A 23,156-nucleotide genomic window follows, 5' to 3' on the forward strand; every position below is an offset into this window, starting at 1 on the left:
GTATAGTCGCACATCTCTCACTTTAAATCAAAAGCTAGAAATGATTAAGGTTAGTGAGGAAGGCATGTCTAAAGTCGAGACAGGCCAAAAGCTAGGCCTCTTGTGCCAAACAGTTAGCCAAGCTGTGAAAGCAAAGGAAAAGTTAGTGAAGGAAATTAAAAGTGCTACTCCAGTGAACACACAAATGATAAGAAAGTAAAGCAACCTTATTGCTGATATGGAGAAAGTTTTTGTAGTCTAAGATCAAACCAGAATATCAAACCAGTGACAACTTTCCCTTAAGTCAAAGCCTAATCCAGAGCAAGGCTCTCTCTTCAGTTCTATGAAGGCTGAGAGAGGTGAGGAAACTGCAGAATAAAATTCTGAAGCTAGAAGAGGTGGTTCATAAAGTTTAAGGAAAGAAGCCATCTCTACAACATAAAAGTGCAAGATGAAGAAGCAAGTGCTGATGTAGAAGCTACAAGTTATCTGGAAGATCTAAGATAATTAATGAAGGTAGCTACACTAAACAACAGATTTTCAGTGTACAAAAAGCCTTTTATTGGAAGAAGATGCCATCTAGGACTTTCACAGCTAGAGAGGAGAAGTCAATGCCTGGCTTCAAAGCTTCAAAGAAGGGCTTCCCTGGTGGCGCAGTGGTTGAGAATCTGCCTGCCAATGCAGGGGACACGGGTTCAAGCCCTGGTCTGGGAAGATCCCACATGCCACGGAGCAGCTGGGCCTGTGAGCCACAATTACTGAGCTTGCGCGTCTGGAGCCTGTGCTCTGTAACAAGAGAGGCCATGATATTAAGAGGCCCGCGCACCGTGATGAAGAGTGGCCCCCGCTTGCCACAACTAGAGAAAGCCCTCGCACAGAAACAAAGACCCAACACAGCCATAAATAAATAAATAAAAATTTTTTTTTTTTTTTAAAAAGCTTCAAAGAACAGGCTGACTCTCTTGTTAGGGGCTAATGCAGCCAGTGACTTTAAGTTGAAGCCAATGCTCATTTACCATTCCAAAAATCCTAGGGTCCTTCCGCATTACGCTAAATCTACTCTGCCTCTGCTCTTTTAAATGGAACAACAAAACCAGGATGAAAGCACATCTGTTGACAACATGGTTTACTGAACATTTTAAGCCCACTGTTGAAACCTACTGCTCAGGAAAGAGTCCTTTTAAAATATTACTGCTCAGTGACAATGCACCTGGTCACCCAAGAGCTCTGATGGAGATGTACAACAAGATTAATGTTGTTTTCATGCCCACTAGCATAACATCCATTCTGCAGCCCATGGATCAAGGAGTAATTTTGACTTTCAAGTCTTAGTACTTTAGAAATACATTTCATAAGGCTACAGCTGCCACAGATAGTGATTCCTCTGATGGATCTGGGCAAAGGAAATTGAAAAGCTTCTGGAAAAGATTCACCATTCCAGATGCCATTAAGAACATTTGTGGTTCATGGGAAGAGGTAAAAATAGTCAACATTAACAGGTGTTTGGAAGAAGTTGATTTCAACTCTCACAGATGACTTTGAGCGGTTCAAGACTTTAGTGGAGGAAGTAACTGCAGATGTGGTAGAAACAGCAAGAGAACTAGAAATAGAAGTGGAGCCTGAAGATGGGATTAAATTGCTGCAATCCCATGACAAAACCTGAACAGATAAGGAGTTACTTCTTGCAGATGAACAAAGAAAGTGGTTTCCTGAAATGGAATCTACTCCTGGTGAAGATGTTGTGAAGATTGTTGAAATGGCAACAAAGGATTTAGACTATTGCACAATAATACTACATAATATTACATAAACTTAGTTGATAAGGCAGTGGCAAGGTTTGAGAGGACTGACTCCAATTTTTTTTTTTTTTTACATTTTTGATCCATTTGGAATTTTTTCTGGTATAAATGTGGTAGGGTTCCAACTTGATTTTTTTTCTTTCCTTCAGTTAATTACCCAGTTATGTCAACATCATTTATTTAACAACCCATCTTTTCTCCCACTAGTTTGGGATGCCACTTTCATCAAATATCAAATTCCCATATATATTTGGGTCTGCTTCTGGACTTTCTATTCTCATCCATTAATCTGTGCACATGACCACACTGTGTTGACTACTGTAGTTTTGTAACATCTGACTCCAATTTTGAAATAAGTTCTACTGTAAGTAAAATGCTATCAAACAGCATTGCAGGCTATAGAGAAATCATTCATGAAAGGAAGGGCCAATCGATGGAGCAAACTTCCTTGTTGTTTGAAACTGCCATATCCACTCCAGCCTTCAGCAACCACCACCTTGATCAGTCAGCACAATCGACACTGAGGCAAGACCCTCCGGCAGCAAGAAGATTACAACTTGCTAAAGACTCAGATGATGATTAGCATTTTTTTTAAATTAATTTATTTATTTTTGGCTGCGTTGGGTCTTGGTTGCTGTGTGTGGGCTTTTTCTAGTTGCAGCGAGTGGGGCCTACTCTTCATTGCAGAGCACGGGCTTCTCATTGCGGTGGCTTCTCTTGTTGTGGAGCACGGGCTCTAGGTGTGCGGGCTTCAGTAGTTGTGGCATGGAGGCTCAGCAGTTGTGGCTTGCGGGCTTAGCTGCTCTGCAGCATGTGGGATCTTCCCGGACCAGGGCTCGAACCCATGTCCCCTGCATTGGCAGGCGGATTCTTAACCACTGCGCCACCAGGGAAGCCCAGCATTTTTTTTAAATTGAAGTACAGTTGATTTACAGATGGTGAGCATTTTTTACTTAACATGTGTAAATTTTTTAGAGCATAATGCTACTGCATACTTAATAGACTAAGGTATAGTGTAAACATAACTCTTACATACACTGCGTAACCAAAAACTTCGTGTGACTCACTTTATTGCAATATTCACTCTATTGCAGTGGTCTGGGATTGAACCTGCAATATCTCCAAGGTATGCCTGTATATTTTTTTATCGAAGTACAGATGATTTACAATGTTGTGTTAGTTTCAAGTGTATAGCACAGTGATTCAGTTTACACACACACACACACACACACATTCTTTTTCAGATTCTTTTCTCTTAGAGGTTATTACAAAATATTGAGTATGGTTCCCTGGGCTATACAGTAGGTCATCGTTGGTTATCTATTTTATACAGTGTGTATATGTTAATCCCAAGCTCCTAATTTATCCCTCCCCCGCCCCCTTTTCCCCTTTAGTAACCATAAGTTTGTTTTCTATGTCTGTGGATCTATTTCTGTTTTGTAAATAAGTTCATTTGTACTTTTTTTTTTTTTTCCCAAGATTCCACATATAAGCGGCATCACGTGATATTTGTCTTCGTCTGTCTGGCTTACTTCACTTACTATGATAACCTCTAGGTCCATCCATGTTGCTGGAAATGGCATTATTTCATTCTTTCTTATGGCTGAGTAGTATTCCATTGTATATATATACCACATCTTCTTTATCCACTCCTCTGTCCATGGACATTTAGGTTGCTTCCATGTCTTGGCTAGGGATGCCTGTATTATTAACAGGTTTGATTCCCAGTGACACCACTCTCTATCCCTGCCTTACTGATCTCCAGCTCAGGCACCAACTCAAGGCAGAGCAAGGAAGCAACCCACTCCTCCCCATACCCCCCACCCAGACCATCACTTCCTTCCTCAAACTTCCCTTCCAGGGCACTTACGGCATTCCTAAGCCTGTGAGGAGCAGTCAGGCTTTGGTTTCAGGTGGCAACCACCCCACCCCAGTGCTTTATGCTTTAGGTAAGCCTAAAAATTCCTTGCCTTCTTCATCCCCTCCATGAAGTCCACCGCTCAGAAGCAAGAGGATATGGAATAGGTTAGGGAAGGGAGAATGAAGGGCCTAAAGCCCAGGTGACAATGGAAAGGAAGCAGGACAGGAAAGAATACCTCAGTGATCTCCTGGGGCAAGCAGTCTGTACAGCTCTGGAGGACCTTGATAATCTTTTGGTAGTGTGAGGGGTTCTCTGCAAAGCAAATTTCCAGCTGCCGAAGAAACTTGCGACTCTTCTCGAAAGCCTGCTGCTCCTCAAACTACAAGAGTGGAAAGAGGGCAAAAGAGGAGTCATCTGTACAGTGTGAGCAGGACTTGAGGGTTCTAAGCATAAGAAGCAAGAAAAATATGCTAGGGGCACGGGGAATAACAAGGCTCTGGTTTACAACTGTGAGATCATTTTGTTTTCTTTTTGGCTGCGCTGCGCAACTTGTGGGATCTTAGTTCCCCAATGAGGGATTGAACCCAGGCCCTGGCAGTGAAAGCGCCGAATCCTAACCACTGGACCACCAGGGAATTCCCTGTGAGATCTTTTTTTTTTTAAAGACTCTAGCATCTATCCACCTTGGGTCACTGGGGTCTACCAACCCAAGAAAACTAAGATGTAAATGAAAGATTCAAGAGTTAAACATCTCAAATTGCTTACTGTTTCATGGATTGTGAGATCAGACACATTTCACGGTTTACAAAGAATTTTCACATATATACTCATTTGATCCGCATAATAATACAGGAAGAGAAGATTATGTATAATCATACCATTACCATTTAACTGCTTTAAGACTCTCAAAATAATCTCATTATATCCTTTATTCCTGTGTTTATCCATCTTGACAGACACCCAGAACTAGTGGGATATTCCTCATGTTCAGACACTTACTCTCCAACATTTCAAATGTCACCTTACCATACAGGCCTTCCCAGACCACCGTGTATAAAACTGCAACATTCTCACTATAAAGCATTATATATATTTTACTGTTTATATATACACTATCATTTTTATTATATATATATATATATTTACAATATATATGTCTTACTGTTTATCACCTAACTTTCCCCATGAGAACATAAGCTCCATGAGAACATTAAGCTCCATGAGGGCGAGGATTTTAGTCTTTTATAATTACTATATCCCTAGTACCTAGAACTTTGCCTGACAAATAGTAGGTACTCAATAAATATTTGTTGAATGAATGCCTGTTTCACAACAGTGAGAAGCAAAGGGCATATGATTTACCTAAGGTCTCCACCAGAAACAAAGGAAAAACCCCCTCATTTTACATGTAAAGAAAATGAGAGAACAGAAGTTGGGAAGACCACCTCTTGAAAAGAAGGAGGCTCTTATGACCTTGGGCTAGGGGAAGGCTATCTGACTGGAAGCAGTCAGGAGACAGGAACAGTGCTGATCAACACTGTTCAATCCCAGTCTTGCTCTGACCCAAGAATCTTCGTGTGCTGTCTTTGCCCCTCTACTTACTAATCCACAGGCCAGGGCTTGCTCAGGCAATAGGAAAGCAGCAAAGTCCTTCAAGAGCTGAGGCCAGTCTTGGAGCAGGATTTGCAGGCTCTTGTAGAGATCCACAGCTGTCTGCCTCTGAGTATTTGACTCAAATTCATAGATGACCTGAAGGAAGTCCTCATATTTGCCAGGGATATGCTGCAGGGCTTCTCGGACCTATACAGGAGGACTTTCAATCATCAATACCCTTTCTTTGGGCCCCAACAAGAAACAATGGGACAGAGGGAGGAGGAGGAGCTACTGTTAGAGAGCTCTAGAATTATCCTTCAGAGGCTTCTCCTCTGACAGGTCCTCAGATCTGACTGTTAATGGAAGACACAGGGCCATGAGCTAGGCACAGCTCTTTTTCTGGCAGTGGGGGATGGAAAAACCTTCATTTTCCAGGAACCAGAGCCCTACCCACAATACCAGGTAAGCTTTTCTCTAGCTCACACCCCTAACCTCTCCATCCTGGTTTCAGCTTGATACTGAGATATATAAGGAGTGCTTGGTATGTATATTTCAGCACGGTACCATCTGAGGGTAAATAACACATAAATTAGGAATGTTAGTAAAATATTAGGAGACAAGAAAAATCATGACTATCACCACTAGTACTCCACTTTGCTGGGGGTATAAAGGAAGCAGGTGGTTACCAAAAGAATGAGATAGGGACCACTGCCACCAACAGGTCGGTTCATGACTCTCAAGATCACTGAGGCCCACTTTCTGGCCAGTGTACCAAATGTTTTTCTTTTCAAGCAAGGGCTCAGTAAAGGTCCTTATTAGCCTATCCTCTCACTGATGATGGTAGACATCACCTTTCCCCCATTTCTTGGCAATAGAGGGGTAATATGCTAAGGCAGTAATAATAGATCTGCTTAGGACTGAAGTCAGTGCCCTTGTAGTTCTCTCACACAGTTCTTTTGGTAATTCCAGGAAAACAAAGGCAGAGGCATAGAAGGCTGTTGTGCAGCCTGAAAAGCATACTTCATTTTAAAAACACCTCCCCTGAAACAGAAGCAGTCTCCCTGAAAGCAACTGGCAGGAACAGGAAGCAGCGTTTGCCTACCCTGGTCAGGTAAGCCTGAGCAAAGGCCAAATCCTTCTGCTCCCTGAGTGGGTCTCGCTCGAGGATGTCCTCATCATACAGCAACAGCAGCTTGGAGGTGTCCTTGCTGGCCCGGGCCCGACTGCCCCGCTTGTTGCGAACTCGATGATTGCTCCGGCCCTTTCCAGCAGCTTTGATGTTCTCTCCTTAGAGCACATGTGAAAACAACTGTCTCTCTGTCCCTGCAACCTCGACTCTCCCCATCCCACCCCATGCACACACCATCCCCCCGCATCCAAATCCTATTCGATATTATGTAGTAACTTGGGAGAAAAGCTGTTGGAAAAATGTTACGAGAGGCACGTCTGTCCCCGTCAAGTCAAACCTATGCAGGGTCGGCAGCATAACTGCACCAACTAGCATGATAATGAGATACCTGGCTACTGCATATTGAAAATGGGAGTCTAAAAAGAGTGAGTATGGTCTGATGTTGGGCTCTCAAGAGACTATGTCTTGGTGAGGAATAAGCAGTGCTTTCTGAAATAAACATAACTCTTGGCCTCATGCATGACAGATGAATTAAGAACCAGTATAAAAACTTGCATGAACTGAGTACAAATCTAGCAGCTGATGAAAGTCAAATTTAAATTTTCTGAGCGTCTCTTCTCTGCAATGGCACCAGGTTAAACATCTGTCTGGGGGAAGGGTGAGTGGCAGGGGGGATCCAGAGGATTTCCTCTGGAAACTAGCACCTGTTTTATAAGCTAGCTATTCTGCACGTGTCCCTGAGACAATGAGGCCACCTGAGACCCGCCCCCATTCAGGCCTGTCCAACTCACCTGGTGGGGACTTGCTGGTCTCCACTTCTGGAGCAGTCTTGGGGGAGGCAAAGGTGGTAGGAGGCTTCTCAGCAGGGTCTCCAATGGCTTCGTCTGTCATTTCATCCTCTTTCTGCAGGCTTTCCATTCCTTCTGCTTCTTCTTCCTCTTCTTCCTCAGGTTCAGAGTTCTCTTCCTGGGAGTTCTCTTCCTCAGACTCACCCTCCTGACTCATGCGCCTTTCAGATGCAAGCCAAGTCAGTTTCTCCATTGTTTCCTGCAAAACACCCCAAAGAGTATTCAAGAGCGCTATAGTGGCTCACCAGGTGCTGACTGTACAGACTTTTTCAGGAGAAAACTGAGGTTAATTAACTGATGGGGGGGGTGGGAAGCAGATTTTTGGGGGGGGCGGTTGGGGGTTTTTTTTTTTTGCTTTTTTTTTCTGGCCACGCTCAGCAGCTTGCAGGATCTTAGTTCCCCGACCAGGGATCGAACCCAGGCCCCAGCAGTGAAAGTGCCAAGTCCTAACCCCTGGACCACCAGGGAATTCCCAAGCAGTTGTGTTTTGAAAGGTCGAGCCTGAAGATAATTTTCTTTTGCCAGGGTCTATACTTATGATCTCTTTTTTTTGGGTCATTTAAATTGTGCTCAAGTGATTCAATTTAATGTTTAAATGAGTTTAAGTCAAATGTAATAAGTAACATTTCACTCTTTCCCTCTCCTCTCACCTCAACCCCCAAAAATGATTTTAGGACTATCTATAGTGCAAAAAGCAAGCAGGTGGCCTATCAATAAATTAAACCTATTACTGAGTCCACAAAATATTGGAGAACAGTCCCCAACTCTCACCTGGAGTTCCGGGACAGAGAGCACAGATTCCTCAGAAGCTGATGACATCTCATCTTCCTCATCTTGGGTAAGGTCGTCAAAGTCCTCTTCTTCCTCTTCCTCTGGCCCATCCTTCTCTCCTCCAGTTTCTGGCCCAGCTGGGGTCCCCACTGACTGACCATCAACACTGCATAAGTCTTCGGGCTTCCCTGAGGGGCTGCTAAGCACCATTTCAGGGTCAGTGGAGGTTGAAGCAGTCCTTGGGGACCCCTTGCTCACATCTCCTGAGTTTCCTTCATCAGCAGGCTCTTGAGAAGCTGAAGGGGTTTTAGCTGGTTGACTCCTCTCCTCCTCCTGTTGTAGGACCGTCTGTTTCTTCACCTCTCTAGGCCCGCTTGACTCCTCACTTGTGAAGCCAGCGTCCAATTCCACAGAGTGTTCTTCTTTGATTTCATCACAGCTGTCCTGCTCTGGGGATCCACCCGAGATGTCCTCCCCAGGGTCTTTAGGTTCCATCTTAATGATTTCCTCTAAATCCTCAGGGGAAGTGTTTAGAGGTTCTTGAAAGCCCTGAGGCAGTGGTTCTGCAGCCTGCCTCCCCTCCTCTGTTTTCACAAGAGTCCAGCCATAGGCACTGCTCTCTGACAACTGTTCCTGGCACACTCTGTCTGCTGGTGGAGGCCCTGGGCTGTGCTCCTCTTTGGGGAAGACAGCAGCACAGAGAGGAGATAGCTCCTGAGGTTCTAATTTGGGTTCTAGGTCTTGAAAGGCATTTTTCCCCTCAGCCAAAGGGCAACCTATGTCCACACTCACTTGGGCTTTATCTTCAGGGGTAGATGGTACAGAAAGATTCACAGAATTGCCAGAAACAATTAAGGGTGGGATGGAGGAGGCCACAAGGGGCTGGTTCAACGGACAGGGGAAGGAAGTCGGGTTAACCAAGAGGGTGGTGATGGGAATGGTCTGAGGACTCTGCGCCACAGCCGCACTGACAGGCTGGATCACGTTGCAGCCACTGCCAAGGCTCACAACCTTCACGGTGGTGGCAGGAACAGTGAAGATGACAGGCGCGGGGTGGATGAGGGGGGCAGGCTTCAGACAGAGAGAGGCCTTGGCCCCCTTTCTCTTTGAGGCTCTCCGTTTCACACATGGCTTTCGAAACTTAGAGGGAGCAAGTGAGGGCAGCATTACCTTGGGCACAGGGGCAGAGGAGAGCAGGGTCTGGGGCTCAGGCTGAGGGAAGCTGGTCCTGGCCTCAGGGGGCGTAGTAGGCAGCGCTGTTGGAGACTCAAAACTATCACCCCCAGGGACCCCCAGTGGAGGGCCACCTGGCACTGTCTGTAAGACAGTGGCCGGCTGGATCACGTGAGGAATCCGGACCACCATTTTGCTCGGAGGGGCTTCTGACTGAGTTGACCTAGCTGGTGTTTTCCCAGAGCTGGAGCTAGGCTGGAGAGAGGGGCTGGGTCTGATAAGGAGGGGCTTCAGGACTGATGACCGCTTCTGTCTCCAGGCCTTCCTAGAAAAACGGTTGGCAACTGGCTTCAGCTTCAGGACTACACCCTTAGGCAGCAGCAATGGGTACCGAGTTTCGCTCCCCAGTTCCGAGCTGCCTTTTCCTAGGCCTGGGTCTGAGTTGATCTCAGTGGTTCCAGTCACATTTCCTACCTCTCTGGCATCATCAGCTATGCGCTGCAGTTCCTCCTGGATGGACGGCAGACTGGCCTATTGGGAACAAGAACACTCGGATCTAGCACATGCCAGAATTTGGTAAAAATAAGTGGGCTTTCTAGCCAAGAGATAAACCCACGTATATATGGTCACCTTATCTTTGACAAAGGAGGCCATAATATACAATGGAGAAAAGACAGCCTCTTCAATACATTGTGCCGGGAAAACTGGACAGCTACATGTAAAAGAATGAAATTAGAACACTCCCTAACACCATACACAAAAATAAACTCAAGATGGATCAAAGACCTAAATGTAAGGCTAGACACTATAAAACTCTTAGAGGAAAACATAGGCAGAACACTCTATGACATAAATCACACCTTTTTGACCCACCTCCTAGAGAAATGGAAATAAAAACAAAAATAAAAAAATGGGACCTAATGAAACTTAAAAGCTTTTGCACAGCAAAGGAAACCATAAACAAGACGAAAAGACTACCCTCAGAATGGGAGAAAATATTTGCAAACGAAGCAACTGACAAAGGATTAATCTCCAAAATATACAAGCAGCTCGTGCAGCTCAATATCAAAAAAACAAACAACCCAATCCAAAAATGGGCAGAAGACCTAAACAGACATTTCTCCAAAGAAGACATACAGATTGCCAACAAACACATGAAAGGATGCTCAACATCACTAATCATTAGAGAAATGCAAATCAAAACTACAATGAGGTATCACCTCACACCCGTCAGAACAGCCAGCATCAAAAAATCTACAAACAATAAATGCTGGAAAGGGTGTAGGGAAAGGGGAACCCTCCTGCACTGTTGGTGGGAATGTAAACTGATACAGCCACTATGGAGAACGGTATGGAGGTTCCTTAAAAAACTAAGAAGAGAACTACGATATGACCCAGCAATCCCACCACTGGGCATATACCCTGAGAAAACCATAATTCAAAAAGATACATGTACCACAATGTTCACTGCAGCTCTATTTACAATAGCCAGGACATGGAAGCAACCTAAGTGTCCATCAACAGATGAATGGATAAAGAAGATGTGGCACATATATACACTGGATTATTACTCAGCCATAAAAAGGAACGAAACTGAGTTATTTGTAATGAGGTGGATGGACCTAGAGTCTGTCATACAGAGTGAAGTAAGTCAGAAAGAGAAAAACAAATACCGTATGCTAATGCACATATATGGAATCTGAAAAACGGTAATGAGGAACCTAGTGGCAGGGCAGAAATAAAGACGCAGACATAGAGAACAAACTTGAGGACACAGGGCAGGAAGGGGAAGCTGGGACAAAGTGAGAGAGTAGCACTGACATATATACACTACCAATTGTAAAATGGATGGCTAGTGGGAAGCTGCTGCATAGCACAGGGAGATCAGCTCGGTGCGTTGTGATGACCTAGAGGGGTGGGAGAGGAAGGGTGGGAGAGGGAGGGTGGGAGGGAGGCTCAAGAGGGAGGGGATATGGGGATATATGTATACATACAGCTGATTCACTTTGTTGTACAGCAGAAACTAACACACCATTGTAAAGCAATTACACTCCAATAAACATATTAAAAAAAAATAATAATTGGGCTTTCTAGATGTTAGGTACCTTTCCAGGACAGTCTTGAGACATCTCTTTAAGAAGGATTTTTCTGCATGATATCAGATATTTCTAAAAAGACTACATTCCAATTATATACTCTAGAAACTCTGCTCTGAATTTCCTTTAAGAAACTAGCATTTTAACCACTATTTTTAAAAGGTTATAGAATCAGGTGGAGAAGTGGGAGAGGAACGGTAACTGAAGAAGATTTAAGTCCTAGTTCTACAACTAAAGTATCAGAGGTGTAAAGTAGCCTTTGACATTTCTGCCGGGTTTCTAGTGACCTTCTACTTCTGACATACTTTGAGGAGAAGGGCTGTACCTTTAACCAGAATGGAAGCCGGTGTTCTTCCCTCTCTACAGGTGGCTTCCACTGATGTGGCTGGATCTCTTCACAGCACTTCATTAAGATGGGCAGCTGTCTGGTCTTCCTATAAAACTGAGCATGAAGAAATTAAGCATGAGTCACATTCCTTCCAGAAACACTGCTCTTTGTCAGGGTAGGGAGTGTGGTGGGCGGCAGTCTGAGACAGACACATACATATCCATATACACGTATCCATGAACAGCATATGCTGACTGCTTCTGCATTTCAAATTAAGCTAATCTCTAATTAATAAATAGTTTATCATTACTCAATATCTTATGATGCGCTCCATTCTGGTCACCAGGAAGGGAAAAGTTTAGGTCACAGAGAAAAGGAAGCACGTGGTCAGAGTCATCTTATCTAAAATTTGCTCCTGCTCAGCAGCCGCAGTGAGAGTGCCTTATTAATCCTTATTCTGGCCCATGGAAGCTTCCTTTTAAGCAAATAATGGTGCAAAGGACATTAGAAGGGAAGGAAAGAAGAACAGCAAGACTGAGACAGTTCAGTTTTAAGAGTGAATGAAGAGGGGAATTGAACTTACACTGACAATAAGCGCCAGGCACTGTGCTACAAGCTGAGCATACAAATAAGGAAGCAATCCCTGCTCTCAAGGAGCTTAGAGATCAGTGGGAGAGACAGTCAAGTAGAAACCAATAATGACATTCTGTGTAAGAAAGTATAAAGATGTGCACAAAAAATGACACACAACTCAAACTTGAAAATGAAAGAACTTTCTGGAGCAGGTGCAACTATAGAAAAATCTTAAAGAAACAGAGTTTGCTAAATGAAGCAGGGGAGGGCAGAATATAATTCATTTTCAGAATCATGAATGTGTTTAAGGAACCACAAAGAGATCGGTCTGGCTACAACTAAAGGAATGCAAAGAGACTTCAGAAGACAAGTCAGAGGTAGGCAGGAGAGGCCTTCTGTGCCATGCCAAGCAGTCTCAACTCTAGGCTGAAGGATTAGATAGAGGTGGCTATGGCAGCAATCTGAAGAATGGAATAAATGGAGCCAGAATTAGAGACACCAGTTAGGAAACTACCGCATTAATGCAGGTGTAACTTAATTCAGGTGCCTGAACCAAGGCAGTGGGCAACAGAGTAGGAAATGGAGTAAGAAAACTGAGGACTTGGTGACAGACAGACAGACGGCAGTGATCAAGCAGAAGGAGTCGAGTATAACTCCTAGGTTTATGGATTGAGAAAATGGCTAGACGGTAATGTCATACACAAAGAACATATCCAAGAAGGGGTAAGTTGGACGGAGGGGAGTTAGCTGTTGGTGGTGGTGCCAGTGGAGAAACACTGGAGGGTGCAGAGGGAGACACAGTTCAGTCTGAGGCATCAGTGAGGCAACTTACCTAAGAATTCCTTTAAACAGGTGACTTCATTGAGCCGGAGCTCAGGAGAGAAACCCGGAGCAAAGACACAGATTTGAAAATCATGAAGAGACAGACAACACCAAAAATCATCAGTCTGGATGAGACCACACACTGCAAATTTACTGTGGAACACTGACATTTAAGGGTAGAGCAGGGGAAGAAGAGTTCACGAAAGAGCAGCCTGTGGTAAAAGTCCTGGTATCACAGGAGATAAGAGTCTGAAGAAGGAATGTGTGAACTCCATTATCAAAGTATCAATGTAACTGCAAAGTTAAATAGGATAAGAGCAGAAAAGTATCCACTGGATAGCCAATTGGGAAATATTCGAGATCTTTGTGGAGATAATATCCACACTCTCATAGGTTAAAGAGTTAAAGGGGGGGGACTTCCTTGGTGGCGCAGTGGTTGAGAATCCACATGCCAATGCAGGGGACACGGGTTCGAGCCCTGGTCCAGGAAGATCCCACATGCTACAGATCAACTAAGCCTGTGCGCCACAACTACTGAGCCTGCACTCTGGAGCCCTCAAGCCACAACTACTGAGCCCATGTGCTGCAACTACTGAAGCCCTCGCGCCTAGAGCCCATGCTCCGCAGCAAGAGAAGCCATCGCAATGAGAAGCCCGCGCGCTGCAACAAAGAGTAGACCCTGCTCACCACAACTAGAGAAAGCCCGTGCGCAGCAACAAAGACCCAGCACAGCCCAAAATAAATAAATAAAATAAATAAATTTATTTAAAAAAAAAAAAGAGTTAAGGGGGTACTTCCCTGGTGGTGCAGTGGTTAAGAATCCACCTGCCAATGCAGGGGACATGGGTTTGATCCCTGGCCCAGGAAGATCTCACATACCGCGAAGCAACTAAGCCTGTGTGCCACAACTACTAAGCCTGCACTCCAGAGCCCGTGAGTCACAACTACTGAGCCCACGTGCCTAGAGCCTGTGCTCCACAACAAAGACAAGCCACCACAATGAGAAGCACGCGCACCGCAAGGAAGAGTAGCCCCTGCTTGCCACAACGAACACCCAATGCAGCCAAAAATAAATAAATAAATAAATTTATTAAAAAACAAAAAGAGTTAAGGGGTAACTTACTGTTAAGACAGGCAGATTAAACACATCTATTTGGGTTTGTTCCCTATTGAATCCCCATGAAAACAACAGAAAGGAAATTATTAAAGGTAAAAGCCTAAAATGAGAGACAGAATGAGAGAAAAAGTAAAAGCAACAAAATTCTTGGGACTTCCCTGGCGGTGCAGTGGTTAGAAATCTGACTCCGGGCTTCCCTGGTGGCGCAGTGATTAAGAATCCGCCTGCCAGGGCAGGGGACAGGGGTTCGAGCCCTGGTCCGGGAAGATCCCACATGCCGCAGAGTAACTAAGCCTGTGCACAACTACTGAGCCTGTGCTCTAGAGCCTGCGAGCCACAACTACTGAGCCCACACGACTAGAGCCCGTGCTCCACAACAAGAGAAGCCACCGTAATGAGAAGCCTGCGTACCGCAACAAAGACCCAACTCAGCCAAAAATAAGTAAATAAAATAAATAAATTTTTAAAAAAAAAGAAAGAAAGAAATCCGACCAGCAATGCAGGGGACACGGGTTCGAGCCCTGGTCCGGGAAGATCCCACATGCTGCAGAGCAACTAGCCTGTACGCCACAACTACTGAGCCTGTGCTCTAGAGTCTGCCAGCCACAACTACTGAGCCTGCGTGCCACGACTACTGAAGCCCACGTGCCTAGAGCCCATGCTCCGCAACAAGAGAAGCCACCGCAACGAGAAGCCTGTGCACTGCAACAAAGAGTAGGCCCCGCTCACTGCAACTAGAGAAAGCCCGCGTGCAGCAATGAAGACTCAGTGCAGCCAAAAATAAATAAATAAATTTATTTTAAAAAAATTTTTTTTTTTCAAAGCTAAAAAGCAGATGGAAGGGGCTTCCCTGGTGGCGCAGTGGTTGAGAATCTGCCTGCTAATGCAGGGGACACGGGTTCGAGCCCTGGTCTGGGAAGATCCCACATGCCGCGGAGCAGCTGGGCCCGTGAGCCACAATTGCTGAGCCTGCGCGTCTGGAGCCTGTGCCCCGCGACGGGAGGGGCCGCGATAGAGAAAGGCCCGCGCACCGCGATGAAGAGCGGTCCCCGCACCGCGATGAAGAGTGGCCCCCGCTTGCCGCAACTGGAGAAAGCCCTCGCACGAACCGAAGACCCAACACAGCCAAAAATAATAAATAAATAAATAAATAAATAAATAAGAAAATCCTTAAAAAAAAAAAAAAAAAAAAAAAAGCAGATGGAGGAGTGGTAAGTCACATAGGAGAATGAAGAAAACCAAACCCCATGTGGAGAAAAGTTAAGGGTCAACTAAATTTATGTCAAAGACTGGCAAAAGGATAAGACACCAGATACCTCCAGAAGTGGAGGAATTAAAAACAGGTCAAGATGAGGAGGACAGGTTTTAAATCTGCTGAAGAGGCGGATAGACCCCAAATCCCCTCTCTTGTTTGATGTAGCCCAGTGACAGCTTCTCCCCCTAGCCTGGCAGAAAGAAGCCAGGGTTGTGGAAAGGATGTTCTCTGAACTGAGGCTGTCAGGCAGAGGTGAGGGCAGGAGTACTATGCTGATCAAGTATAGAAGAGAAAGCTCCAGCCTCCTTCCTCTCCTGCTTTCCCACATTCCCTCTGCCATTTGCTATTAAAGAATATTCAATGCCCAACAATAAAAATAGCTATTAGACATCTTAAATGTGATAGAAAAAATAAAGAACTCAACTCAGCAGAACGGTTAGAAGAAAAAGCTGAAGTAATATCTCAGAAAGTACAACAAAAAGACAGAGTGATGGGAAAAAAGAAGAAAGACAAGATGAGAAGATGAGCCTGAGAGGTCTAACATCTGACCACTGAGCACCATAGGAGAGAACAGACCAAAAGAAGGGAAGGAAACCATCAATATGTAACTCAAGTACATTTCCCAATACTGGAACCTATGAGTTTCCAAAGTAAAGTTTATCAAGTACCTTGCATAATTAATGAAACTAGACACATACTGAGGCATATTATCATGAAATTTCAAAACACTGGAGAAAAAGGAAAAATCCTACATACTGCCGGAGGGAGAGGAAAAACAGGTGTTACATAAAGGTTCAAGAGTCAAAAGGGCATCAAATTTCTAAAGAGTCAGCACTAGAAACTAGAAGAAAATGGAGCCCTTAAAATGTTCTGATTAAAGTGATTTTCAACCTAGAATGTTAGACCCACTGAAGTGGGAGAACAGAGTAGAGACATATTTCAAACTTTTGATTTTGAATAATTATAGATTCATAGACAGGTCTCATGTACACTTGTTACACAGTAACAATAGTTACATATACAAACCAGGTATATAGTACAATAGCAAAACTAGGAAATTACATTGGTCATGTCATGTCATGACAGACAATGAATACAAGTAGTTTAAACCTAAAAATTTGTTTCTCGAGCACTCTTCCTCAGAATGCTAGTAGGATGTGCTACACTAAAACAAGGTAAAAATGATGTGGGGTTCAGAAATAAAAGGATCCAACATAAGTAAGAGGTGAAATGAATCCCCAGGATGATGGTGAAGAAAAAAGCCAGAGAAGACGTTAGTGCAGCAAGCCAAGAGAGCAACATGGGTAGAGTGGAACAGTGTCAGAGCGCTCTGGGAAGGATTTCTTCAGGAAGATGAAAATGATAGCAGGACACCTAAAATATTTGAACACACTGAAAAGAGATTTATAAAACAGAAGTAGACTTTAGTGTTGAACTGGTAATACATACATAATAAAACCAAGTCCCACTCATCCTCCAAAAATGCAATTTTTTTTTCTTTTTTTAAATTTTTATTTATTTATATTTATTTTTGGCTGTGTTGGGTCTTCGTTTCTGTGCGAGGGCTTTCTCTAGTTGCGGTAAGCGGGGGCCACTCTTCATCGCGGTGCGCGGGCCTCTCACTGTCGTGGCCTCTCTTGTTGCGGAGCACAAGCTCCAGACGCGCAGGCTCAGTAACTGTGGCTCACGGGCCTAGTTGCTCCGCGGCATGTGGGATCTTCCCAGACCAGGGCTCGAACCCGTGTCCCCTGCATTGGCAGGCAGATTCTCAACCGCTGCGCCACCAGGGAAGCCCCAAAAATGCAATTATTAACACCAGGAGAAACAAAATGTCCAGCAGGAAAAGCAAAGTAATCATGACACACTACATAGCTCAGCTGTGAGGAGCTTTTAATCGTGCTTATAATGTAAACTCTAAAAACAATCTAAGTGGGCTTCCCTGGTGGCGCAGTGGTTAAGAATCTGCCTGCCAATGAAGGGGACACGGGTTTGAGCCCTGGTCCAGGAAGATCCCACATGCCATGGAGCAACTAAGCCCGTGCACCACAACTACTGAGCCTGCGCTCTAGAGCCTATGCTCCGCAATAAGAGAAGCCTCTGCAATGAGAAGCCGCACACCGCAATGAAGAGTAGCCCCCGCTCACTGTAACTAGAGAAAGCCCGTGCACCGCAACGAAGACCCAACACAGCCAAAAATAAATACATTTATTAAAAAAATAAAAAAATAAAAACAATCTAAGCAAAACTGTGATATAATTATAGTGAGTGGTGAGACTATAGGAGTGTGGAGAGAACTAAGTCTTCATCTTCCATGGTTTCAGTTTAACAGAGAAGGCCTAAATCCAAAAAATCAAGTGGGGACTTCCCTGGTGGTCCAGTGGTTAAGAATCTGCCTTTCAACACAGGGGATGTGGGTGCGATCCCTGGTCGGGGAACTAAAATCCCACATGTCACAGGGCAACTAAGGCCGCACACTCTAGAGCCTGTGAGCCACAACTAGAGAGCCCGCACGCCGCAACTACTGAGCCCGCGTGCCACAACACTGAGCCCGTGCACTCTGGAGCCCGCACGCCACAACTAGAGAGAAGCCCACGTGCTGCAATGAAAGATCCCACATGCCACAAATGAAGATCCCACGTGCCACAACTAAGACCCAATGCAGCCAAATAAAGAAAGAAAGAAATATTAAAAAAAAAAAAATCAAGTGGTAGCAATTATAAGCATGCTACCCAGATATGGAGGTAAATGTACCATCACCCACAAAAACCTTGCTTAGCAGGAAATAGGGAGAAAAATTATTGTCTTTCATGACAAGTCTCATAGAACTATTTGATTCTTTAAAGTACACTTTATAACTTTGATATAAATATCTAAATATAAAGAGTTATGGAGAAGGATATAAGTGGACTGTGGCCTACCCTTTGAAGAAGGTTAGAGTGGAAAAAAAAAGAGAAAATGAAGAGCTAGAGGAAAACAGATTCGAGAAGTATTTTAAAATTTGAACAATTTTATATTTAGGAGAAATATCTATAACAGAGGAAGAAGCTGATACTCCAGCGGAAAATAATGGATCACTGTTCCTGGAACGGAAAGAGGGCGATTAACCTAGTGTGCAGGTGGGAGGAACTAGTCTTAAATAAAAGGCTATTCATTGAGACTAAGCAAAAGAATAGGAATGGCTGCACTCAGGCGAGGTCTCCGGTGGAGCGTGCAGGGAGCACTTACTTTAATGATGTTGTCAGGAGCTCTGTTCATGTTGAGGTTCTTGATTCTCACTGTCAGCTGGTGGGCAGTCTTGCAAGTGAGAAGGTACTTGCTGATTAGAGGCTTAGGAAACTCGGTCCCTTCAAAGTGCTTCAGTCCTAAAGCTAACAAACTGAGAAAGGGGCAGTGACACTCAATCTCACCTGATAGTCCATCCTGCTGAAAAGCCTCCCAGATGAACTCCACATTCTATAACCCACTTTTTCTACATCTAATTCTCGTACAAGTTAATGGCAATTCAATAGAAAATTTCAGATATTTACTGAGTGCTAAGAAGTACTATGTGAATAAGACTCAATGAGGAGTTCCCAATCAAGTGAGAAGAGGAAAAACCAGGCATAAATCACTAATAAATGTCAGATCATGATGCACTTTATACTAATAATACAAATGAAATTTGAAGGAAGAAGAATGGCGCTAACAAAACTAATATAAAATGAATATTGGGCACCATGTTAGACATATTAAACATCACCAAAATTACCTCCCAACATAACATATTCAATTACAGTTACCTATGTACATATTTGCTGATGGTAGTGGGGAAATACAAATCAAGAGCCATAAAAGTGTTCATAACCTTTATCGAATAATCTCACTCTTGGGAATTTACCCAAAGAGATAAACTGGAAAGATTTTCAAAAGCTCTATGCACAAAGATCCTTGGTGAAGCCTCACTCAGAACAGCTAAACAAGAGGGGGTGGGGGAAAGTGGCAAATAAAAGGACTATCATAGGGCCATTAATATTGCCTTAAAAGACAATATACAGAAACAAAAATAAGACAATGTTACAGCATGGAATCTGATAGAAAAAACAATTTCAAGAAGACGTTAAGTTAAAAAAAAGCAAAACAAACAAACAAAAAAAGCAAAACAAAATTACACTTATATTGCCAATAATTATATAAGAAATGCGAAAAGAAAAATCATTGTCTTGGGGTGGTTAGGATAATGGATAAAAAAATTGTTTTCCTTTGAAAATTTCCCTCTAACAGTATTACAAGATAAGTTTTTACAATAAATAAAAGACAAAAAACAACTTAAAATGTTGCAAAAATGTGTATGTCATTCCCTAAAAAAAGCAGTATTTGGCACTGCTGGAACAAGCACATACTACAGGACTGCGCCCATCTACACTGCTTTTCTTTTTGTCTTTTGTGTCCATTCTTTATTATACAGGTCTTCTCCTTGGGATATTTTGTGCTCTTGTTCACCTCACAGTAAACCCTTACTTGTCCTCCGCCTTGGTGAAGAAAATCTTATCCTGGGGATTCTTTGCCTTCAGAGAACACACTGGAAGTAGCTCTGGATACATGAAAACCTTGCTTGTGGCTAGGATCCAAGCCACTTGCTTTGGCAAACAGGGAAATTCATAGGCTGTAAGAAAAAAATTCGTGATAAATGAAATTCTAGAACAAAAGAGGGCTTCACAAAAGCTTCTGAATGCATTTTTGCATTTAGATCGAGCCACCCCTACCTAACGTGATGCCCTTCCACCCACATACCCCCCTCCCAGAAGTTTCCACAATCTTTCTCAGCCTAACATATACCTAAAAGGAGTCCCATTCAATGTTATTAAAAGTTGATTCTCTTTTTCTTTCCTGTGTGGAATACTTAACACACTAAGTAACATAAGCACTTATAAAGTACCTAGTAATACCTGGCAGATAGTGTATGCTCAAAAAATTTTTACCTCCTTCCCCCTTTAAATCCTTGAAAGATAAGTGACCTTCAACAATGCTTTCTTTCTTCCAGGATAAGATTCCAACTTCTTTAATCTCCCTCACAAATCTGGTATTCCAAATTTTACTTTATTTGATTCTTACTTAACTTTCATTAAGTTCTCCCAGATTCCTCCTGAGGTTGGGAACAAAAAAACCATAAAGAGAATGAGACAATTCAGTCTCATTCATTTCTGTCTTGCTGTCTAAGCCTCTCAATTCCAGGCACTTCTGCCTTTCCAGAGATAAGCACCACTATATAGCCATATTTCTCCTTCCATAAATGTTATTTTTATATCCCCAGAAGAAAAACACAGGACACTATATGTATAAGTTATAACTGTAGTCTGGTGTTAAATTAAGTTTTCATTACCAACATATAACTAATAAAGTAGTTTGAGATCAGTGTCTATGACATAATGCACTTAAATTCAACTATATTCAATTTAACTATAAGAGTCGGGGATTTAAAATCAAATCCAAAGACAAACCCAAATCCAGAGCAAAACACAACTAATTTGCTAAACTAGGAACAAATCAGAAGCAAATATTTAATTTAAGGGAACAGCAAATATTTTCTCAAAAAATACTAAACCAATGCAAGGTAGAAACCAAATCTGCAAATTTCTTTAAAATATCGAACATGGTAAATGTACAACATCTCTAATTTGTTTCTAACTCCCAAATCAATGTTTCACTCAAAATGGAGATATCACTATAATCATTATGGGAAATAAAATGATCTTAATGAAGAAGTGAGTAAAAACCTAAACACAACCCGACTTTACCACTTGACTTCCATCTTTATCAGATACCAGTTTGTCTTGACCTGACTCCTAATACTTACCCTCATATCTACTTAAGTCCAATTATTAGCACGAGCCCCACATCTCTACCCCCCACAACCCTGCCCTGTCCACTGCCTCCATCCCTTACTTTAAGCGCAAGTATTATCACCTAATTCTAGAACTTAGATAATGAGCACAAAGGGAGGATAAAAGAGAGAAGGAAGAAATTACAAACACCCTGTCTCCTCCACCCCTAGGAAATTATCCCTAGGAAATTATCTGTGGGATAAGACTCCCACCTCTCATTGCAAGTAAAAACTTAAAGTGGACACATGTGTCCCCTACCAGTCTTCTTGACAGTTTTACGAGGACTCCAGTCAACGCTGACATGTGTGTTGAAGTCTTCAATGAGCTGCACAGCTCCCATCAGGTTACAGGGTTGGAACAAGGTCTGAAACTTGGGGTTGAACTGATGATGAAGGGCGATGGAGCTTTGGGCAAAGGTTCCCAGCTCTTTCTGGGAAAACAGGACACAAAGGAGATCTAAGTTCCAGACAATTAATACCAGTAGCCCTTAGCCTCTGAGTGAAAAACTGTCCTTCCTACAAGAGTATAAAAACAGGTAAAAATCATCATAAAGTCTTCCATAATTAACATTTTGCCATTAAGACTGCTCTTTTGCTGAGTCCTCAGATATTTGGGAATTTGTGATACACTAATTTGTTCTTGTTTTATTCTCAGTCTGAGTGTTCCTCAGCCTTTTGGATGTATGGTCTAGCTCCCCAGCTAGAATTAAAATTCTCAAGAGTGAGAGCCATTACTTAATAAAATAAAATAAAATAAAATAAAAATTTTAAATGTCTTTTTTGGTTTCTCTGAAGAACAAAGTACTTCTCATGATCCTCTGAACACAATAAGAGGGAAATAACACTCTGCTGACTATCGAAGGAAGCTCAGACTACTAGCCAACTCAAACTCCAAAGAGACTTACCCAAGAGGCAAAGAATATCCTCATTACCTACCCCAAAGTTCAGGAGCAATTTTTATAGGATTTTAACACGTTACTGACAGGGGGATTTTTGCAGAAACTAACACCTGTGGCTGTAATACCTCTCCAGTCAAAAATGTGTTACAATTTGAATTTTTTTCTTTTTGGCCGTGCCCTATGGCTTGCAGGATCTTAGTTCCCCGACCAGAAACTGAACCTGGGCCCCAGCAGTGAAAGTGCCAAGTCCTAACCACTGGACCTCCAGGGAATTCCCCAAAATTTGAAATTAAAAGCCCTTCCTCCAAAATATTTCATAATGCCATGAGGAAAATTAATTTTATACATAAAACACTGATATTGAGCCTAATAAATAATGAATTCAATGAAAAGAAGAGAAGTACCAAAAGCCCAAGATGAGTGGATCTAAAGGTAAGAGAACCCAATAAAAAGGTAAGAGGAATAGTCTTAAGAAAACTGAATACTCTCTCTGTCCTTTCATGGGAACCAGTAACTTATGTTTTATCAGCAAGCACATGAAGCCATACGAACAGCTACCAAAACATACAGGAGAGAAGAATAAATGTAGCTTATGAGTCAATATTTGTGAGAAATGACTTCCAAACTAACTGCATACACAATTCTTTAGAGTTAGGGATATTTGAAACCTTACAAGAAATATCCTGGTGGTACTGGCCTCCGAACTGAGACTGGGGTTGGAGGTGGCGAGAAGGTGAATTTGCGTCAAGAGCTGCACATGCTGGGGAGGGAAAGAAAATAATATAGTGACATGTTATGATGTTGTCATTTCAGGAACCCAGAAGACTTTACCAAGATGTTAGTGACTTTAGCATATACGTTTGGCTTTCTAGAGATACTATGAGAACAACACAGTATCCTGGTATGAATTTTTTTTCTCAAATATGTTCCACTTGAGCAAAATGACAGAACCAGAGGAAGTTTAACCTCAAGCCAGAGGGGCTAAGATTAGAAAGAAGAAAAAACTACTCTGGCAATAAGGCTGTTAAATTCAGAAGAGATTACTAAAGATTC

General features: G+C 42.9%; 1 protein-coding gene across 6 annotated transcripts in view; it reads right to left on the reverse strand.

Annotated features, from left to right (window-relative positions):
- Nucleotides 1-23,156, reverse strand: part of GON4L (gon-4 like) — a 90,050-nt gene that overhangs the window by 5,670 nt on the left and 61,224 nt on the right. For all 6 annotated transcript variants that reach the window (XM_007171902.2, XM_007171897.2, XM_057542711.1 and 3 more), the window contains 10 exons: nucleotides 22,777-22,863; nucleotides 21,464-21,635; nucleotides 19,842-19,986; nucleotides 18,570-18,720; nucleotides 11,575-11,691; nucleotides 7,981-9,684; nucleotides 7,153-7,408; nucleotides 6,335-6,519; nucleotides 5,242-5,439; nucleotides 3,875-4,018 (listed from right to left, as the gene is read on the reverse strand). In XM_007171902.2, the coding sequence (XP_007171964.2) occupies nucleotides 3,875-4,018; nucleotides 5,242-5,439; nucleotides 6,335-6,519; nucleotides 7,153-7,408; nucleotides 7,981-9,684; nucleotides 11,575-11,691; nucleotides 18,570-18,720; nucleotides 19,842-19,986; nucleotides 21,464-21,635; nucleotides 22,777-22,863 (3,159 nt within the window). The remainder of the gene's footprint in view (nucleotides 1-3,874; nucleotides 4,019-5,241; nucleotides 5,440-6,334; nucleotides 6,520-7,152; nucleotides 7,409-7,980; nucleotides 9,685-11,574; nucleotides 11,692-18,569; nucleotides 18,721-19,841; nucleotides 19,987-21,463; nucleotides 21,636-22,776; nucleotides 22,864-23,156) is intronic.

Source organism: Balaenoptera acutorostrata, chromosome 1 (assembly GCF_949987535.1).
Source record: "Balaenoptera acutorostrata chromosome 1, mBalAcu1.1, whole genome shotgun sequence".
Taxonomy (NCBI): domain Eukaryota; kingdom Metazoa; phylum Chordata; class Mammalia; order Artiodactyla; family Balaenopteridae; genus Balaenoptera; species Balaenoptera acutorostrata.